Raw genomic sequence first — 22,351 nt, forward strand, 5'->3', positions numbered from 1 at the left:
ACTGCTAAATGTGATGACGTGAGTTTGCCATTGCATTTCTATTTAATTAATTAACTGGACTCAAACAAACAAAATTCTCGGGTAGCTTTTCGGTTCCGATGTAGACAGTGCATAACACAATGCGGACTTTAGTTTGAAAATAACTTAAACAATCAACGAGATCTTGACTTTGAAACTTGCTAGATTCGTGAATATAATGGGCTAAACTTCAATGATAATGTACGTATGATAACACAATAAGTATTTTGCTAAAATGTAAAGTTCCCAAAGCTTTATGAGTCAGTGAGTCAACAAACAACGACGAGTTTTTGAACATCACCGAGAAATACAGCCAACGGAATAACCTTAGAATAACCGGTGGACCAGAAGCCCAGGGCCGTCCATTCTTGGTGTCGGTGACAAATAAAATCGTAAAACTTATGAATACGCATTTGGGTTTCACAGTTTTTTCGAAAATGCAAACCTGACTTAAATCGGCCTTCTATTGTCCGATTCGTAAGATCACAAACTAAGATTAGCATTCTACAAAAAGCGGAGTTATTCAAGGGGTCTGGCATCTTCGTGAACGAGAACCTTACCAAACCCCATGCGGAGGGTCCAGAGACCGTCCGCATGAATCTGCATAACGCTGTCAAAACGCCCTTTGAAGGGAAAATATTGGCGCTCTTCAAAGGAAACCAACATGCGACGCAAATAAATTATTCATAGTTTAAAACCTTGCTAGAAAAGCCGTGGCCGAGAAAAAGAGAACCCCGCCAGTGCAAGAAACAGAGTAGCATCACACTGGTCACGTTTAGTATGTAGGAACTGTATATCGATGAACATTTAATAACATTTGACGTACGTATCAACTGCGTTATCTTATGGATCAGAGATCTATACAGACTATGGTTGCATCGATAATAAATGGAATGTGCCCCCCATATATATATATATATATATATATATATATATATATATATATATAGTTTCAGATTGGGTAAAATGGTGGGTCAAACGTCCATTCTACCGCCGTATTGTTGGGTCTTTAGTCGATTGTCGGGTCCCAAAGTCGATTATCGGGCCCTTGGACCCGACAGTTGAAGACCCACTTAAAAAACTGCTGCTTAACATTCTCATCACTATTTTTAAATTCAAATTTGCATATGTTATTTTACTCGAATTGTCGGGCCTATATCTCCCATTAGCACACATTAGGTCAAACTCCACACAGCAGTTACTTCCCTTGGGCATTCGCCAATCATTAATGTTTTTTTCTAGAATAAGGGAGGCCACTGCGTATGAGATTGACCAACCTCGGCGCAGTGATTTGACGGGAACCAGCATAGCAACGAACGACAACTCTGTAATAAAAATTGCCAATTTTCGCGGTTAAACTTAAAGAGGTAAGTTGCGATAATATTTATTAGGTTTATTTATATTTTTGGTTATTAAAATTATTCTGCAAATGACTGAATTTAAACTGAAACTGCAACCAATAATTAGGACACAGTTTCTGAAGTGTTTGCTGACAATGAAAACATATTTCAAACATGTAAAGCCGTGGCACGAATTTAGGTGACAACCTTGTTACCGCAAACAAACAAATGTAACCTATAATCTGCATTTAATGCAGATATAGTGACATTCATGAAAGCAAGCATGATTGTAGCATTAGATCATTTCCATGCGATACAAGTTCAATATATGTTTTAGGCTGACTGCAATGGTTAGACTGGGGAAATAAATTATAAAAGAACAGAATCTTTAACCACACAAGTTGGATTAGCCTTAGTGGTACAGTCATGTTACTATTACCGGATCAGTAGCGTAATAAAGTTGTTCTGGGGAAAAGCAATAAATGGTTTAAGACTTCTTTTACATCAGTTTGATAAGGTATCCGGACAAACGCTTCCACAAACAATCACTCCTACGCTAAATTAGTTCTGGCTTCAATAACTTTAAAATTCGCTTTCTATGATTTTTGAATGGCGCGACATTAAAGTTATGGACCAACCCCAGTAGGAAAGTCAACCAGGAATATACGAAAAGTTGACAGTTAACAAAGACCGGTCCAAAACAGCTTGTAAAAGCAGTTATTGGCCCAAATCAGCTACTTTATGTCTTTATTGGAAAGATTGACATTTTTCACATTTAACTGAGATGTTTTTTTACAAAATACTATCTTAAACATTTAACATTTATCTTTTCTGCTCTAACATATAGACCAGTTGACGAGTGAAGTCACGCGCACCTGCAAATATTACACTCCGCCCACTGGTTGGCAAAAAGAGGTGAAATTCATATAAGCGCATATAGAGAAAGTTGAAATAATAATCGTTTTTATTGATAATCATGCACTATATCAAATATAATTTTACTAACTATGTCTGAATTAAACATAAGCATGCAAGGAAATGCATTTTTGGAACGATTATATTGTTGTTATTATTTGTTTTTACTATAAACGAAATCTGGAATGGAACACAATATACGTGCGCGGTATGCAGTTACCATAAAAATCTCTACTTGGCACATCTTCGCGACCATTTTTTAGATAAAAAATTCTCTGATATTGAAATTTTTTCAGAATAAAACAAATTTAATGAACGAACAAACATAAGGATGTAAACAAACAGCAAATAGATCGACTTTATGTACGCAACATATAGTAACTGATTTGAACATGCCTGTAAAAACTTGCCTTGTTACACATTAAATAAATTCTCTTGATAAATGTAATTGTTTTTATTTAATTATTCACACCAATTTTGACACTCTTTGTTTCAGCGTTTTTAACCCGGTGTTTTATTGCACCTTTGTTCATCATAAAGCGATTATCTCGTTATGATCGGATACTGTCCAAACAATTACAAAGAACACATGGGGTGATAAATCCAGGGACCTATTCTTGGCCCCTGCATTAACCACATGTGGCATACAAGTGTCTGGTCATTAAACATCATTTATGATACCTCCATGTCATCTCTTGGCATATTGAGCGATCATCAAAGCAAAATTGTAAAGCCAAAATACGAAACAGTTGCTTTAATAAAATATTTGAACATATTAAAAAATGAAGATATTTGTCCGAAATGGATTAACAGGAATTAGTGTATGTATATATTAGCCTGTTTAATCATAATAATAGAGTGTTAATAAGTATAAATTAAAAATATTGTGCAATTTCATTGCTACACAATTAACGTATTTAACGAGTACAGGCAAATGTAAACTCGGCTATTCATGTTAAGATTGTACGTTTCTGTAGTGTACGAAATGACATGAAAACAAGCAAACAACAAAAGGGTAAAAAATACTTGCGTAAAATAAATTAATAATAATAAATATATAGATATATTTATAATAAAATGCTAGATTGTTATCACTCCTTACCACCAGTAAAGAGAGTGCATGCAAAGACAGTTTAATTTGCTTAATATGCAATTCTTGTTTTTCATATGTATGCTAAACTTTATGATATTGTCATTCGATGGAAACGAAATGGTAATTCATTCCATGTAAAATAAAATTACTACAATGTTTATAAATTGTAATGTATTCCGCTTTTAGGGCTTCGTTTTATAATTGATTAAATGCCCCTCTTGCACCTTCGCTCGCTTATGAACAATAACAATATCTGCACCACTCATAGTTATAATCGAATTAATGTATGTGTTATTATCTTTGAAATATAATTTACCAAAATCTTACAATCACAAAGAATAGGAAAGAATATTTATTGTTTTGTTTTGTTGGATTGCCAGTTTTTAGTCTGATGTATTAATATTATTAATTCGTATTTTTATACAGAGGTAATTATATTTATGAAAATACATTTATTGGTACTAAATATTATATTTTTGCACTATTATGTAAGAGTTTTTTAAGTTTATTTCGGATTTTTGTATCGTTTTATTGACTAAACAAACGACATGTATACATGTTTTACGTTACTGTAACCAGTGTTTTTTGCCAACCAGCCAGTGCGCATGCGCGGAAAATCCCGAATGTAAACAATAACATTCAACTGGTCTATCGAGAAAAACAGCGACGTGACACACATGATTGAAATGCGAATCTCCCGAGATTTCACGGTCATATGATGTTATTTCTATTTTTAGTAACAAACCATGTGCTCAATTGTTTACAAATTCAGAAAGACATTTCCCGTTTTTTTTAATAATTATTCTTGCTTGTTTTGTAAACAAATTGTAGTGTAAATACAAAATCAATGTACAAAATATTCAAAATTATCAAATTCACTTTGAAATCAGTGTTTAAATCCACCAGACGTAACTTGTTAATCACAAATAATAGATTTCAGAAAACGAAAGTAATGTTTACAATTCCAGCAAAAAATGTCAAGGTCGATCCGAAAGAATCCAAATGAAAACTCGTCACATGACAAAGCGACAATGGTGCAAAATTATGACTTTCAGGCTGATGAGAGTTATTTTCATCTATTGTAAGATGCATTTGAAACATTTGAATCTTAAAATATGCCCTGATGCAGTAATTTATATTCATTCACCAATATATGAAGGAATGTATCCAAGAAAACATACTGTCTTTGATTTATAGCGTGACATAAATCTGTCACGACTCTGGTTGACTTTCGATACAGGGTTGGCTTCAGCGTACAGATATGTCAATACTATATAAACTGTACGCTGAAGTTTCTTTAGCTAACGCTAAATTTGACAGGGCGGACATTCGCTCCTACAATGTTTTGATAGGGCGGACAGTAGCTCCTATATTATTTTGCCAACTCGGACAATCGCTTCTACATTATTTTGTCAACTCGGACAGTCGCTCCTACATTACTTTTATTCAACGGCAAAACGTTCTATATGCCTTTCAAAGACTTACACCTATAATTAACCGACAATTAATTTTGCCAACTTGTTGACAGTTAGCCAATTCAAAACATTACATTTCCTACATTACATTTATTGGAATACATGTAAGTGCCATTTTGCGAATGGGATAAACATAAAAACCGCAAATATGTTGTTCTTAATTTCATTTGTTTTTATGATATGACATTTATATGACATTTATAAACATATATATACACAAAATACACAAACGAAAAAACATCCAAACAAAAGGTTTTTAGTGTCTGTCAGTGGCTCACCGTCTTCTTTCTTACGCGTTTTATCACCGATTATATTTATATAATAGCAAAGAATTAAATTGTAATATATTGATAGAATGTTATCGGTATATCTTACAATAACACAAAATAGACCAGAAAAATTATACATTGAAGACGAAATTCATAAAATGCAACATGCAGGCAAATTCGACTACAGACATGTTCGATTTACTGCATAACCATCATATGGTTGACTTAGACATGTGCTTCTTTGAGTACGAGTGACCCTCTAAGCATAGCACAGACTGACTGCGTTTGTTTGTTAGAAGTTCCGTGTTGGTAGTAAATTATTGGCGTAATATTGACATTACAATATATACATATTGTTTTCACAGATTGCTAAATTACATTTAAAGAATCGACCAACTGTAACATAGTTTCTTAATAAGTAAATTGATTAATTAAAATCACATTGATCGGCTCATGTTAAATTGGCTTTCAGTTAACAAGTTGGCAAATTTAATTGTCTGTTAATTATAGATGTTAGCCGGGTTGGCAAAATAATGTTGGAGCGACTGTCCGCCTTGTCAAATCCGAAATGTATTTGTGTTACCTTTTTTTCGCCGCACAATTCATGCATTAACGGATCAGTTGTAGCTATAACGGATCACACGATCAAAACCACTCAAGGAGGGGGGCATTTAACATATTATTTGAACTGTCGAAACATGAACTTTGTTGTTAACAAGGACCAAGTTATATTGCCAGTTATAAATAATATTAATGTTTTTGTTATTGTTATTGATTGTTTTCTATATGTGATCTTGTATTCTTGTGTGAAATATCTGATGAAAATCCTAAATAGATCAGAAAGATATGGGCGTCTTATAAACCATGAAATTATTTGAATCATATATAATCATCGATATTAAACATGGATCATAAATAAAACTATAAGATTGATGTCATTTATTGTAAGAATCAACAAGATTTTCATATATTTTAATATAATATATTAGCAATACGCATATTATCACGCTTGATCTGTTATTGTCCTTATTCTTTATTTCATTTAAGGTGCTGAAAATCTTTAAACACGAATCAAAACTGAAATGGACTTTTGCAGGCAGGACTACTAAATGGCCTTAAAATTAATGCTTAAACTTTTTGCTTGCCAACATAGTTATAGCATGTGGCCGCGAACAATGTTTAACCTCGATTTGGAAACGAGACAGAAATCAACAAAATTGTATATAAATGTCAGCAAAACATACCGAAATGTTTGACAAAGAGTATTTCCCATTACGACTCAATCAGTGCGTTTTAAAGAACAGACCTTGAAGATGCTATATATTAAATATCATCTAAAAATATCAACTATTTAACGCGATGCGCAGTCTGTAATTTACTGATGTTTAGGAACCAAAAGTTAGGTAATGTCCGGTTATATGATCATATGCTAAAAATGAAGTATGCTTTCTGCTTTCTGTGCATTGATTTTTTTAATTCAAAATGTTTTGGGCCTGCCCAGCTAGCTGAGTTGATGGCTCAGTTGATAGAGCGCCAGACTGTCAATTCTAAGGTTTGAATCTGGGGGTAGGATAAAGTTTCTTCATAGAGATTGGTTCCCGAACATTGTAACATTGTATTTGTAGGTCATTCTTCCCCAACCTCTGAATCAAGTGGGGAAGAAGTGGGTCACTTGTGGTTGGCTAATACTGATCACAAGAAGTAGGAAAGCTGGTTCATGTCCTGACCACTTGCAAAATGACCTTAATTTGGGTTCAAGAAGGCATTAAACCTGATCAATCTAAATTCAACCAAATTCTTTTGCCCAAAGGTCAGAGTTTCAAATACATTCCAACACAACAGCTGTTGGCAGTCACCTCGATTATTGATTATAAAGCCCCGTCCAGTTCGATTGACAGCGGCTAGCAGTCAATAGTATGGTCGTTTTAATAACATTGCCAACAACGATCATTTGTCTAAACTGTTTTCAATTTTCTAAAGATTGACTGTTTCCAAAACACAATTTAATAATCTTAAAGAACTGGACCAACGTTATTCCTTCTTCTGTTTGAGATTTTGCAGAACTTCTCCCTAAAGTGACTAGTCTTTATGACATTAAGTGAGTAATAAGGCCTTTCAAAATTTCATTCTCTACAGTTATTTGATTAATCATTAAATATTATGAAAATTTAAATATCATTTATGTTAGATATAAAGCCATGTATTAATCTTGCATGATTTTCATGTCTGATAGATGTTTCACTCAACAGTTTGTTTATGCAGAAATAAAACAAGTAACTGATTTTTATGCCCCCCTTCAAAGAAGAGGGGGTATATTGCTTTGCACATGTCGGTCTGTCGGTCCGTCCACCAGGTGGTTTCCGGATGATAACTCAAGAACGCTTGGGCCTAGGATCTGTGCAAGTGGAAGTCAAGTTCTTAAACCTTTGCATGCTGGGAAATTTGTCGTCTGCTAAAATGTTGTCTGCTGAATTTCTCAAATTAGCGTTTTCTTTGAATTTTTTCAAAGAATACTATAAGAATAGCAAACAGTTTGGATCCTGATGAGACGCCACATTCTGTGGCGTCTCATCTGGATCCAAACTGTTTGCAAAGGCCTTCAAAATTCGGTTCCAGCACTGAAAGAGTTAAGAAAATCCCTGGAGTTGGTACTGTGCATCATTTAAGATTCCTCTTTGTAGCCTTGACCTTAAGTCATTTAATCTTGTTTGTTAATTTCAATTTCAGCTGGCACTACATGTTTTTGCCTTTATATGTTTGAACAAATAAAATGGGCATCAAATCCTTTAAGCAAACAAACAATTGACTCTGGGATACGGCCTTACCTTTCAAAAGGGGAAAATACCATGTGACGGGCACTTTTGGGGAAAAATTGCAATAAATTGTCATAAACCGAAGGTTAATTACATGTAATAACCATTATTTGCTCCACTTAAAAGCTGTAGCTTTTTATATGGCTTTCACCTACCACAAGTGATTGGAGCTATACTGCAATCACTGTGTCTGTCTGTCCCACATGGGTTTATGAATAAAATAAAACATTTCAAGTTTCAAATGCTTAACTGTTCCCTGGAATTGTTCATGAAAAATGCCTTGTAATTTGTTTAGCAGTCACATAAACAACCAAGCTATGTAATATGGAATTTTTACACCCATTATTGCTGCTTCTTCCTGTATTTGCGCGATGATTATCTGAGATATTAACTCTATGATTCTGTATTCTCAAATCTTTTCTATAAAGAAGGAATGTAGTTGACAATTGTTAATAGTTTTATTTGATCGTTCGTCAAAAAGTTGTAATTCTGTTACTCTTGTATCTTCAATGCAATTGAGTAATTAAATAGCAATTAAATTGAATGCGTTTTAATTCCCTTTTATTATTGTTTAATTTGAGTAACAATGCTATGACGTTAAATTTTATTTACACTTAAATGTATTATGAATATTGCTGGGCCAAGTGTGAGGTTGAGCGCTCTATAACCAGGTTTAAACCCCCAATGCTTTGCATTGACCGTTCCAAGGCGGTGACCCCAGCTTTATTCATATTTTGTGTTTATGTTGGTTTGTATTGTGCTGTATTGTGCTGTTTTGTACTGTTTGGGCAATCGGTCACTTGCCTTATTAAATAAAGGACCTACTAATTGTTTTTAATGAAAATTCAATACTACTCCAGCAGCTGGAGTTTCACTTCTTTATATTGTATTATTTTTTAACCGATTTTTTTTCAAAACTTTCCCTCTGTGTCATCTGTAAAAGACTAAGATTAATATTTCTTTGCCAAAATACAGAGGAAATTTTTAATGGAATATTGATTGTTGCTTTAAAGCTTTTATGATAATCAGTAACAGAAGCAGTAACATTCAGCCATAATTATGTATCCACACGGCTATAAACTAATACCAAGCTTCCCATTCCCCTTCTCTTCAGATACTTCCTTTCTTTCAAAGGGAAACAGTGGTGGTAAACAGATGATATTGCAATATTGCAATACTTCTTCCTCTGCCAAAATACATGTTATAAACATTGTTGGGCCTCTTATCAGTTATAAAAATTGTAGGGTCCCATATAAGAAATAAACATGTTGACACTAATTTTCAGATTTCATATAAGTCATATTGTTGAGTCTCATATATGAAATACTGTTGGGTCCCATATAAGTAATATTGTGGGGTCCCATATAAGGTATATTGTCAGGTACCATATAAGAAATATTGCTGGGTCCTATATAAGAAGTATTGTTGGGTCCCGTATAAGAAACATTGTTGGGTCCCATATTTAAGAAATTTTGCAAGAAATATTGTCAGGTACCATATTATATAAGAAATATTGTTGGGTCCTATATAAGAAGTATTGTTGGGTCCCATATAAAAAACATTGTTGGGTCCCATATATAAAAAGTATTGTAAGAAATATTGTTTGATCTCATATAAGAAACATTGTTGGGTCCCATATACGTAAAAAGCATCGTTGGGTCCAACATAAAAAATACAAGTTGACATTCTAGGGTCCCTTATAATTTAATTAACATTAAATGTATAATTAACACTTTAGGTATCCATATAAGTAATGAAAATTGTTGGGCCTGGCCCTTTATTAGAAGTAGACATGTTTACACTTAATGACTAATGTTGAGACCCATATAATTAAAATGTATTGCTAGTAGACTGAACTGCAATTTTCTAACACTGGTTTCAGTGACACACATTCACTGTGCAGATTTCTACTAAATATGTGTTGTTTTAATCTCAAAATTAGTCTTGAGGGTTAATTGACACACCCATTAAATTATTTCCTTATAACCATATGGTATCCGTTGTTAATTCGAATGTTATTTATCATTTTGCCGTTCATCGTAATTTCTTTTCTGCTTGCCACCATCTTGGACGATGACGTAAATACAGGCATGCTCAATCACTATACATTGACCACTGCCAGTATCCTCCGCAATATAGACAATCCCAGAATCGATAATAAGGGCGCCGCCATATTGGCTATTACGTATTTTTGAGTAGTGACTTAATGGACTTTCCTACATTAATAGATAGTGACATCTACAATTATTTTGTGCTGAAAATGAACACACAAAAACCATACCTATGCTTATTTGCTCAAAGAGACATTCAGACAGGAGAGGAGCTTCTTTATGACTATAGTGTGTCTGATCTACCATGGAAGGTTAGTTATATCATATACATCATATTTAATAAATAGATGATGCCATTATCATGAAGAAGCACACATGAATGGATGTCAAACTACTAACATAACTTTTGTCATCAAACAGCTTATGGCTTTTCGCTAACATAATTGTATCCTCAAAAACAGCTGTTAACCCTTTGCATGCTGGGAAATGTGTCTCCTGCTCTAATTCATCTGCTGAATTTCAAAAATTAGCATTTTCTTCGAGTTTTTTTCATAGAATATTATTAGAATAGCAAACAGTTTGGATCCTGATGAGACGCCACATTCTTATTTTTTCCCTGTAACAAAAAGGAAAGAGCATTTATACATTTGTATTTGGTATCTAGCGTCTCTAATTGGTCCACTATCAGGATTGTTTAAATAATGCCCCTTTGGTTAAAATTTGCTCCTTCCTTGGAGATCACATCTTTTACAAAAATTAATGAGCTATCAGATTCATCTTATGTTCCAAGTTAATCAACCCCACAAATCAATAAGAGTTCAGCAATCTTTATTATAGCTGTTGATCAATATTGGGCTTTTTTATGTCCCCCACTATAGTAGTGGGGGACATATTGTTTTTGCCCTGTCTGTTGGTCTGTTGGTTGGTTGGTTGGTCTGCTGGTTGGTTTGCGCCAACTTTAACATTTTGCAATAACTTTTGCTATATTGAAGATAGCAACTTCATATTTGGCATGCATGTGTATCTCATGAAGCTGCACATTTTGAGTGGTGAAGGGTCAAGGTCATCCTTCAAGGTCAAACGTCATATAGGGGGACATTGTGTTTCACAAACACATCTTGTTGGACCTTTTGTTTAGTCTTGTGTTATCTGGTACCTTTTATAAAATCAATATTAAGTTACTTTTGCAATAATTTGTAGGAAAAGAAAGCCAATGGTATGTTTAGTTCACAGTTTTTAATGGATGTAATGATACTTTGAATGGTAATATTGGGAAGTAAGTAGGTAAATATTCTTGTTTAAATTGTCTAATTATTGAGTAAGCCAATCTTGTGAAATACAATTTAGCAGAACGTTCAAAGAAAATAAGTTTTTATGGCCAACTTCGCATCATGGTTGTCAGTTTTTTTCAAGGCTGATAAATAGTTATGATAATTTCAATACTGTCAAAAGTATGCAAATGATAGTTGGCACACATATTCATGTACATCTCTTAGGAAAAAAGCAACATAACTTTAAGCGGGTATATTCGATTTTTAAATGCGTTAAATTGTAATATATTGAAACAAATATGCTATAATAACACGCAATATGCAAGAAAAATGATACATTTAAGACGAATTTCATAAAATGCAGCAAATGCAAACTTGCGCACCAAGCTGATTGTGACGAAGATAATTCGTACATATTTTCCTACAATAACCGATGCATTCGTCTTTTAAGTAAGTGTTCGTGTGTCGTATGAATCAATATCGCTGCAGGAATTTAAAATGAACCGTTAAACTAAATTTAGATTCACATCTTACATGCATGATATACATGCTGGCGAATTCGGCTGTACAGGCTTTTTCGATTTCAATTTTAAATATTCTGCTTATTTCGCATTTTCCGACAAATGTTCTTCTTTACTTGTATTTTAGTTTATTTGAAATATATGTATAATAAGTTTTTTGCACATTTTATATTAATTAATAAATATTTGACAAGATCGTATATACCCGCTTTAAATGGTCTGCCACCTAGGGCAAACATGTATATGATACTTGAATTATCCAGTGAATGGCAAAATCAAATTCAAAGGTATCATTACAGCCTGCTTGTTAAGATTTAATTTCATGTTAGTTTGCATCTTTTCATTTTTAGCTCATCTATTTTTTGAAAAAAAATTATGAGCTATTGTCATCACCTTGGCGTAGGCGTCCGATTAAGTTTTGCATTTACAGGGGTTTTTCTGTCTATTTTGGGAAAAGGAGTCTGACCAAATTGGGAATTTTTTATCGACACAATTGGCCATTTTGGGAAATTTTGCTTCGATTAAACAGCTCATTTGGGAAAAAATAGTGAATATATCATGCTTAAATAATTCAGTAGTTTAACAAATAAATTTGTTTTTATTTGTTATTTTGTCTTCTTTATATAAACAGATGCAATATTGGGCGTGTTCAACGTTTATTCAAGTACTGCATTTTTGTTTATTAGTTACAGTTACACTCTGAGATAAGAACTGAACAGTCAAAACCTTATAGCAGATATTTTTTACCAAAACAAACACTGGTTAGTCACACAAGTTATAAGACACTTCATTCTTTAAAGAAAAAAAAATAATTTTTTTTTTGGAAGTTGGGACTTTTTTTTAATATTTTGGTTTGGGATCGGGTCCGTTTGCTTTGGGAGTGCCTCCGTTTTCCGGAGGCGCAGACAGTGCTGAAAACCCCCTGATTTAGGTCCACTTTACTCATTAAGTATCAATGCTTTTGCATTCAAACTTGGTACACTTACTAACTATCAAGAGGGGACTGGGCAGGCAAAGTTAGATAACTCTGGCGTGCATTTTGACAGAATTATGTGCCCTTTTTATACTTAGAAAATTGAAAATTTGGTTAAGTTTTGTGTTTAGGTCCACTTTATTCCGTAAGTATCAAAGCTATTGCTTTCATACTTGCAACACTTGTTAACTATCATAAGGGGACTGTGCAGGCAAAGTCATGCAACTCTGACTGGCATTCTGACGGAATTATGGGCCCTTTATACTTAGAAAATTGAAGATTTGGTTATGTGAATTTTGTGTTTAGATCCATTTTACTTCTAAAGTATCAAGGTTATTGATTCTAAACTTCAAATACTTTCATGCTATCATGAGGGTACTGTACCTGGCAAGTTGAATTTTACCTTGACCTTTGAATGACCTTGACTCTCAAGGTCAAATTATTTAATTTTGCTAAAATTGCCATAACTTCTTTATTTATGATTAGATTTGACTGATAATTTGACAAAACAACTCTTAACTGACATACCACAATAGACTCCCCCCACCTTATAAATGACCACCACACCCTTACACTATACCCCCCTCCCCCCCCCCCCCCCCCACCACCACCCAGCCCATTTTATTTTTTATGTTCCCATTCACTATAGTGGGGGACATATGGATTTTCCCCTGTTGGTCTGTTTCTGCCAACTTTAACATTTTGCAATCACTTTTGCTATATTGAAGAAAGCTACTTCATATTTGGCATGTATGTGTTTTTCATGGAGCTGCACATTTTGAGTGGTACTTTCTGATAATGGGTTAAAATGAAAGTGAATATCTGTTAACAGTTGCACTGCATAAGCATGAAACAAATTGCCTGGATTATTTCATTTATTTTTCTTACACATACTGCTCTGATAGGGAATACATGTTATAAACATGACTTGCGAGTTTTTCACACCTTTATTGACATTACACAACAGATTAACACCAATGAGCTGTCGAAAGTCGTTTAACCTCTATGCCATTAAAATCTGTTAAATGGACGAATAAAGCATTAAGCTGTGATCTTCGCCATCTTTGTACCAGATTGCAGAATTTCCAATTTCAGATTTCCAGTTTGCGAAGTCATTTTTGCCAATTCCCAATGGGCAGAATATTTATTTATTAGGTTGTTTACGATGTATCCTTGTTTGAAGCTTTATTATTGCAATATTTCTGCCTAAATACATGTAATAAGAATTGTTGGGCCTCTTACAAGTAATAAACATTGTAGGGTCCCATATAAGAAATAAACATGTTTACACTAATTTTCGGGTCTCATATAAGTAATATTGTTGGGTCCCATATAAGAAATACTGTTGAGTCCCATATAAGAAGTATTATAAGAAATATTGTTGGGTCCTATATTAGAAGTATTGTTGGGTCCCATATACGAAACATTGTTGGGTCCCATGTATAATAAGCATTGTAAGAAATATTGTCAGGTACCATATAAGAAATATTGTTGGGTCCTATAAGAAGTATTGCTGGGTCCCATTTTAGAAACGGGTTTTTTACCTTCTATAACAGACGCCGAACTAGGCTGTTTGTTTCCCCTTTCTGGTCAAAAAAATTCCACCTAAAAAAAATTATATATTTATTTTTAGCTCCATCTGGCCAGCGGGGCTTATGTCATGGTCCTGTGTCCGTCGTGTGTCCATGCGTGCGTTAACTTTTTCTTTAAACATCTTCTTCTTCTTCTTTTTACAGTTTTGAGCACGAACAGTCCGTTTTTCACGATTTAAAACGGCCGTTTTTGTAAATATTCACGGACATGAAAGGATTGTGAATTGGCCGTGTCAAAATTGTGAAATGTCCGTCCATGGCCAATCGCAAAGAAGGAAAAAAAGCCCTAAATCCACAACGAATACAATGACACAATACAACATAAAGCTAATTATGGCATGTTCACAGACATTCAAATATTTTGCAGAAATGCATTTGCCGTTGTTATACATTTTTATACACGTATAATATGTACGTAAAAACGACACCCTTCTATTACTCATCATATTAAGGGTTGCGGCATGTGGATATTGTCTTTAACATCTTGAATGGCAAAAAGGGATTTTTGTCCGGAAATGAAGGATTTTTTGGCTGTTTTAAAGAATTTGAAGTATTATAAAATTGTTTATAAGTTTTGTCACAGTGTATATGGGTTCCTCTACCCCTCCAGTGCACATATTACTCCTCGTCAAATTTTTCTTGGTCATACGTGCACTGTTTGGGTAGAGGAACCAATATACACTGTAAACAAAAAACTATAACTTATGATATACATAACAGCAAAACTTCAGTTGTAATGTCCAATATACTTTTCTGTAGATTTCAGTAAGACCCACCAATGGATAATAATATCAAGGCCCAACTGTTGACTATATACTTATATATATGTGGCGCGTTTCTGAAAAAGGCCCCTTTTGTGTGAACGTCAAATAACGGAGAAATGACGTTGTGAAGATATGCATTATTTTCCGACGTTTAAAAATTATTTTAGACAAACATCACACAAATTTAATCACTATGCTAATTCATTTAATTTAGAACGTGTAACAATACAAATTGGCCATATTACATGTATAGTAGTAAACAACGGACAAAACTTCTTGCAAAATTATATCGTCAAAATAGTTGCATTGATATAAAAACATTTTTAGAGTTCACACAGCATCTCTTCAAAATTATAGGTTTGAACAAGTTTTCATTTGATCATATAAAACGTGTACATTATCTGAATAGGAAAAGAACGAACTTTAAGAACATTTTAAAAACTCAATTTATTTTTGTCACATTCATATGGCCTTTTTTTCTGAACCATGTCACGTAAACATAATAGCAAAACCTTCTGTTATCCAAGCCAATATATATTTTCTATAGATTTCAGCAAGACCCACCAATGGATAATAGACATACAAGACCCCACTGTTGACATTATATGTTTACAGTCATTGAGGCAACTGTTGAAGACACCCACAGTCTAGAATCTATACAGGAGTCAGAGCCTCTCATGATACAACATGCCAGTGTTGACTGTGCTGATCATATGCAATCTACAGGTTTCACTTTGGTTCTTTCAGAGTCCATGTCAACTGCTGACAGTGAAGAGCCAGGCAGTCTGACCCATGATAGGAGGGAGCCAAGTGAAGAGCCAGCCAGTCTGACCCATGCTAGGAGGGAGCCAAGTGAAGAGCCAGCCAGTCTGACCCATGGTATTTCTGTTATCTGTTGGGCCTTTTACAAGTAATAAACATCGTAGGGTCCCCATATAAGAAATAAACATGTTTACACTAATTTTCGGGTCTCATATAAGTAATATTGTTGGGTCCCATATAAGAAATACTGTTGAGTCTCATATAAGAAAGTATTGTAAGAAATATTGTCTGGTACCATATAAGACATTCTTCAAAAGTTCCAAGGTTACTTTGTCATGGCGATTTGCCAATCATTGGTTCAGCATTTCTTACTTGCTGTCAATATACCTTGAGCGACCATTGCAGTCCTTTTGTTTACTTTAGTCTTTGATACATAGATTTGTTATTTTATATTAAACTTTGCTGTTAAATCAAGAAATTGTTGTGTTGTTTTATATGTATGTATTTGCTTTGGTTCGAATATGGCCATATTAAATGTATGCAAATGTGTTATCCTTGTCAAATAAAAAATCATTTCTTGAAACATTCAAGGTTCAATATTGAACTTTCTATTTATTATTCAGTACTTATTTTTTATTTTACAAACTGGTACAATCGTTCACAATTACTTCTAAAGTCTAGTTGTGCAAATATGGGATTGCTTAAGCCATTTAAGAATTATGGTCTTTGTTTCATATCCCTGTACAGATGAGATATTGTGACCTGAAGGTTTTCTTTATTATGGCACAATATTTATTTAGACTTTCAGCAATTATACTACATTCTCTTCCAGTTTAATGGCATACATACATACATGTATACTTCGGCTTTTATACAGAAATAAGTAATTATGTTGAATTTGCTTGCCATCAATTTGTGAATAAATTATAATAAAAACTTTTATGGAGACCTTTGATTTTGGCAGCTTTTGTATGACAGAAAATGGTTATCTGTGAGAACCCAATAATTGATTTTAAATTGTTAGACCCAATTGTTATATTTAACATAAATTTGGCATATATACAGGAAGTAGCTATTTTCAAAATGGCGGATCATGTAAATACCAAACCACGTGTTGGCTTTTTCAGAATTAAACATTACAAAATTTTTGACTCTGTAAATGCATGGTGTGATTACAAGAATTTGGAGCACCATAATGACTACAACTATACAGATAAAAGCTTTCTTGTGTACATCTTTTCTGTAGAAGATGCAAAACAAATTTGTTAAATTGGCAGCAAACTGGAATGATGACTGCATATTTGTGAATATAATCAAGAATTAACATGCTTATAGATTCTTGACATGACTCATGGTGAACTAAAATTGCTTGCAAAGCATCTGGGACATGATGTGAAGACCCACAAGGAATATTATCAGTTGTCTTCCAGTACCATGGAACTCTCAAAGGTATATATTTCATTAATAAAAATCTTTAAATTTTCCATACACAGATATTTGAAAAACTAAATGCTATATTGTAACTAAGAGGGCTAAAAGAAAGAATAATTAACAGGCAGCCACAGTAAGACCATATCTGATGTTGACTTTGACTAGTATGCTTTGCATTAATGGCTTTTTATGCCCCCTGGATCGAATGAACGGGGGTATATTGTTTTTGGCTTGTCTTTCTTTGTATGTGTGTGCGTGTCAAGGTGTGTGTGTGTGTCCAAAACTTTTACCAAAACTTAAACGTTTGATCATAACTTTTGAAATATTGAAACAGCAACTTGATATTTGGATTACATGCGTATCTCATGGACCTGCACATTTGAGTGGTGAAAGGTCAATGTCATCCTTCAAGGTCAAAGGTCAAATAAAAAAAAGCGGCACAGTAGGGGCATTGTGTTTCTTACAAACACATCTCTTGTTGTGAGTGTGTTTTGTGCTACAACCAATGTCCATGCCAAGGTGGAAACTCTCCAGTTCATGTTATTGTTGTTTTGTCTATTTAGCCCTCATTGTCATACTGTTTAGTGTTGTCTGCTAATTTGTTGCCATTGTTGACTATTTTATATTATTGTGGCTTTTCTTCATTTATTCAATGGGAATTTTGGTCACTGACCAGCTTTTCATTAATTAAGTTCTTTTACCGAAATGGTATCAAAAAATGCAATATCTAAAGGCAGTACATCACACAAGCTAGCATTAATATAAAGCGTAATTATACCCACTTACCTATGTGTAATGGGGGCTATATAAAAGTCACTTTGTCGGTCTGTCCCGAAATTTCATCCGATCTTCACCAAACTTGGTCACAAGTTGTATCTAGATGATGTCTAGGTCAAGTTTGAATATGGGTCATGCCTGGTAAAAAAACTAGGTCACAAGGTCACTTAGTGCTTTTTAAACACAAAGTTTGTCTGGACCATAACTATTTCATTTATTGTTAGATTTTTAATTGACTTGGTTTTGATTTGTTCACCATCATGGGACCGTGTGTCGCGCGAAAGAATTGCGTCGATATCTCCAAGAACTTAGATCAAGGTCACTTTTGGAGTTCAAGGGTAAAATGCTTGTCCGGGCCATAACTTTTGTCATTCATTGTGAGATTTTAAAATCATTTGGAACATTTGTTAACCATCATTGGAGGGTGTGTCGCGCAAAGAATTTTCATCTTGTCCGGCAATAACTGTGTTGTTCTTTTGAGATTTTAAAATCAGTTGGAACATTTCACCATCATTGGAAGGTGTGTTGTGCGAAAGAATTACGTCGATATCTCCAAGGTCAAGGTCACACTTTGAGTTCAAATGTCAAAAATGGCCATAAATGAGCTTTTCTGGGCCATAACTATGTAGTTCATTGTGAGATTTAAAACCATTGGCACATTTGTTCACTGTCATATGACTTGTGTGTCACGTGAAAGAGTTACGTCAATATCTCGAAGGTCAAGGTCACACTTTGTTCAAAGGTAAAGAAGGCCATAACTATGTTGTTCATTGTGAGATTTTAAAATCATGTGTTCACCGTTATGGATGGTGTGTGGCAGGAAAGAATTATGTCGATATCTCCAAGGTCAAGGTCATGCTTTAAGTTCAAAGGTCAAAATGGCCATAAATGATAATGGCATAATAATTCTTAAAAATAGCCATTAATTAGATTCTCTTGTGTGGATGGGGCACGTGGGGGTATAGGTCACGTCTGTGACAAAGCTCTAGTTTCTTTAAGTGTTGTGGCAGATAATTGAGATTATATTATTTGTAGGGCTGTGTAATTTACAAATATGGTACTGTGCAGACTTTCACAAGCTGTCAACAAAATAGCATATGGCAACGTTTGTGTTCAATTATATTGATATTGAAATAAAAAGTGAGGTCAGGGAACTATGGATTGCTACTGTTGTTATGATGGAAGTATTGTTGACACTGGAATATTATGGTCTTCTTGAAATTTTATAGGTTGCCCTGATGTTGTATGCTGTTGAAAATGGTAAAGTCAATGAGTGGAAGGGAAGGCAGATGAAGGACATAGTAGTAGAAGGTTTGATTATAAGAATTTTATTAATATAATTCATTTTACTGAATTGGGATGGAGAATTTTTGTTACTTTCTCTCCTATGGCTGTCAGTAAATTCGACTGAATGATCATTCTTCAGAACAAAACAGAGCGCTTGAGAACAGACAAACGATGTAAAACATTGTTTGAAAGGCGGGGCCCTTGTTTTGGCCACGTTAATTCAATAAGTCTAAAATTTACGTGGTAAAAATAGGCAAACCTATTTTATGTGCCTTGAAAATTGTTTATCCTCTTAAAGAAATGCTAATGCAACAAAATACTTTTTAACAACCTTGAAGTATTGAAAATATTTACTGTCGTATCAAGAGTGACTTCTGGTTATTTTTTTCTAAATAGTTATTTCTAAAATAAAAAATCATTTTTTACAGATTTACCTCTTCCAATTGAAGACGAAGATGGCCATCAAGAAGGTAAAATAGTTATTTATACCCATGATAGATTATTGGCCACTGTTCATTTGTATTATGAAAGTGGTCCATAACAGAGTCATTGTTATGGTAGCCCATTAAAAAAAAAGGGAGTATAGGAATACCTTTAGATTGGACACCTTATGAAATAGTTTATATGCTCAATTAGACATTTCTGTTTCTGAGTTATTTTAATGATTTAAAGGATAAATAACTTACTTGCAAGTATGAAGATTTTCTGATTTAAATTGTAAGCAGGTCTTATAACATATTTTAGTGGGGGATATGTGTGTTGTTTATTTTGTGTACATCTCATACCTTATACCGAAAAGCATAAAAAAAACACGTTTAGAAGTGCTTTTGGAAAACAAAACATTTCCTTTGGTATTTCTATTATCATATAATAAAGGCCCACCTATTGATGATAAAGACATGACCCAACTGTAGACTATATATTCTAGTACAATTTTCTGTTGTCCAAGCCAATATATATTTATGCCACCCTTCGAAGAAGAGGGGGGTATTTTGCTTTGCACATGTCGGTCGGTCTGTCGGTCGGTTCGTCCACCAGGTGGTTTCCGATGATAATCAAGAACGCTTTGGGCTAGGATCATGAAACTTCATAGGTACATTGATTCATGACTTGCAGATGACCCCTATTGATTTTGAGGTCACTAGGTCAAAGGTCAAGGTCACAGTGACCGAAATAGTAAAATGGTTTCTGGATGATAACTCAAGAACGCATACGCCTAGGATCATGAAACTTCTGGTAGATTGATCATGACTCGCAGATGACCCCTATAGATTTTTGAGGTCAAAGGTCAAGGTCACGGTGACCCAAAATAGTAAAATGGTTTCCGGATGATAACTCAAGAACGCATACGGCTAGGATCATGAAACTTCATGGGTAGATTGATCATTACTCGCAGATGACCCCTATTGATTTTGAGGTCACTAGGTCAAAGGTCAAGGTCACGGTGACCCGAAATAGTAAAATGGTTTTCGGATGATAACTCAAGAAAGCATATGCCTAGGATCATGAAACTTCATAGGTAGATTGATCATGACTGCGCAGATGACCCCTATTGATTTTGAGGTCACAAGGTCAAGGTCACAGTGACCCGAAATAGTCAAATGATTTTCGAATGATAACTCAAGAACGCTTTTGCCTAGGATCATGACACTTCATAGGTACATTGATCGTGACTTGCAGATGACCCCTATTGATTTTCAGGTCACTAGGTCAAAGGTCGAGGTCACAGTGACAAAAGTCGTATTCACACATGGCTGCAGTACAACGGACAGCCCATATGTGGGGCATGCATGTTTTACAAACAGCCCTTGTTTCTATAGATTTCAGCAAGACCCCACCAATGGATAATAGACATACAAGACCCCCACTGTTGACATTATATGCTTACAGGCATTGAGGCAACTATACAGGAGTCAGAGCCTCTCATGATACAACAGGCCAGTGTTAACTGTGCTGATCAAATGCAATCTACAGGTTTCACTTTGGTTCTTTCAGAGTCCATGTCAACTGCTGACAGTGAAGAGCCAGGCAGTTGACCCATGATAGAGGGAGCCAAGTGAAGAGCCAGCCAGTATGACCCATGATAGAAGGGAGCCAAGTGAAGAGCCAGCCAGTCTGACCCATGGTATTTCTATTATCATATAATAAAGGGCCCACCTATTGATGATAAAGACATGACCCCAACTGTAGACTATATAATTCTAGTACAATTTTCTGTTGTCCAAGCCAATATATATTATGCCACCCTTCGAAGAAGAGGGGGTATATTGCTTTGTCATGTCGATCGGTCCGTCCGTCCACCAGGTGGTTGTCATACGATAACTCAAGAACGCTTGGGCCTAGGATCATGAAACATCATAGGTACATTGATCATGACTTGCAGATGACCCCTATTGATTTTGAGGTCACTAGGTCAAGGTCACGGTGATCGAAATTGTAAAATGGTTTCCGGATTATAACTCAAGAAAAGGTCAAGGTCACAGTGACCCGAAATAGTCAAATGATTTTCGAATGATAACTCAAGAACGCTTTTGCCTAGGATCATGACACTTCATAGGTACATTGATCGTGACTTGCAGATGACCCCTATTGATTTTCAGGTCACTAGGTCAAGGTCAAGGTCACAGTGACAAAAGTCGTATTCACACAATGGCTGCCAGTACAACGGACAGCCCATATGTGGGGCATGCATGTTTTACAAACAGCCCTTGTTTTCTATAGATTTCAGCAAGACCCACCAATGGATAATAGACATACAAGACCCCACTGTTGACATTATATGCTTACAGGCATTGAGGCAACTATACAGGAGTCAGAGCCTCTTATGATACAACAGGCCAGTGTTAACTGTGCTGATCAAATGCAATCTACAGGTTTCACTTTGGTTCTTTCAGAGTCCATGTCAACTGCTGACAGTGAAGAGCCAGGCAGTGTGACCCATGATAGGAGGGAGCCAAGTGAAGAGCCAGCCAGTCTGAGCCATGATAGAAGGGAGCCAA

At 34.8% G+C, this 22,351-nt stretch overlaps 1 protein-coding gene across 1 annotated transcript in view; it reads left to right on the forward strand.

Annotated features, from left to right (window-relative positions):
* The first annotated feature begins 1,256 nt into the window (after positions 1-1,256).
* LOC127852475 (uncharacterized) overlaps positions 1,257-22,351 on the forward strand; it is a 22,662-nt gene continuing 1,567 nt past the window's right edge. Inside the window, exons 1-6 of the mRNA XM_052386431.1 lie at positions 1,257-1,385; positions 15,843-15,974; positions 17,193-17,306; positions 19,295-19,376; positions 19,781-19,822; positions 22,247-22,346. Coding sequence (XP_052242391.1) covers positions 15,972-15,974; positions 17,193-17,306; positions 19,295-19,376; positions 19,781-19,822; positions 22,247-22,346 — 341 coding nt within the window. The 5' untranslated portion in view covers positions 1,257-1,385; positions 15,843-15,971. The remainder of the gene's footprint in view (positions 1,386-15,842; positions 15,975-17,192; positions 17,307-19,294; positions 19,377-19,780; positions 19,823-22,246; positions 22,347-22,351) is intronic.

Source organism: Dreissena polymorpha, chromosome 12 (assembly GCF_020536995.1).
Source record: "Dreissena polymorpha isolate Duluth1 chromosome 12, UMN_Dpol_1.0, whole genome shotgun sequence".
Taxonomy (NCBI): Eukaryota; Metazoa; Mollusca; class Bivalvia; order Myida; family Dreissenidae; genus Dreissena; species Dreissena polymorpha.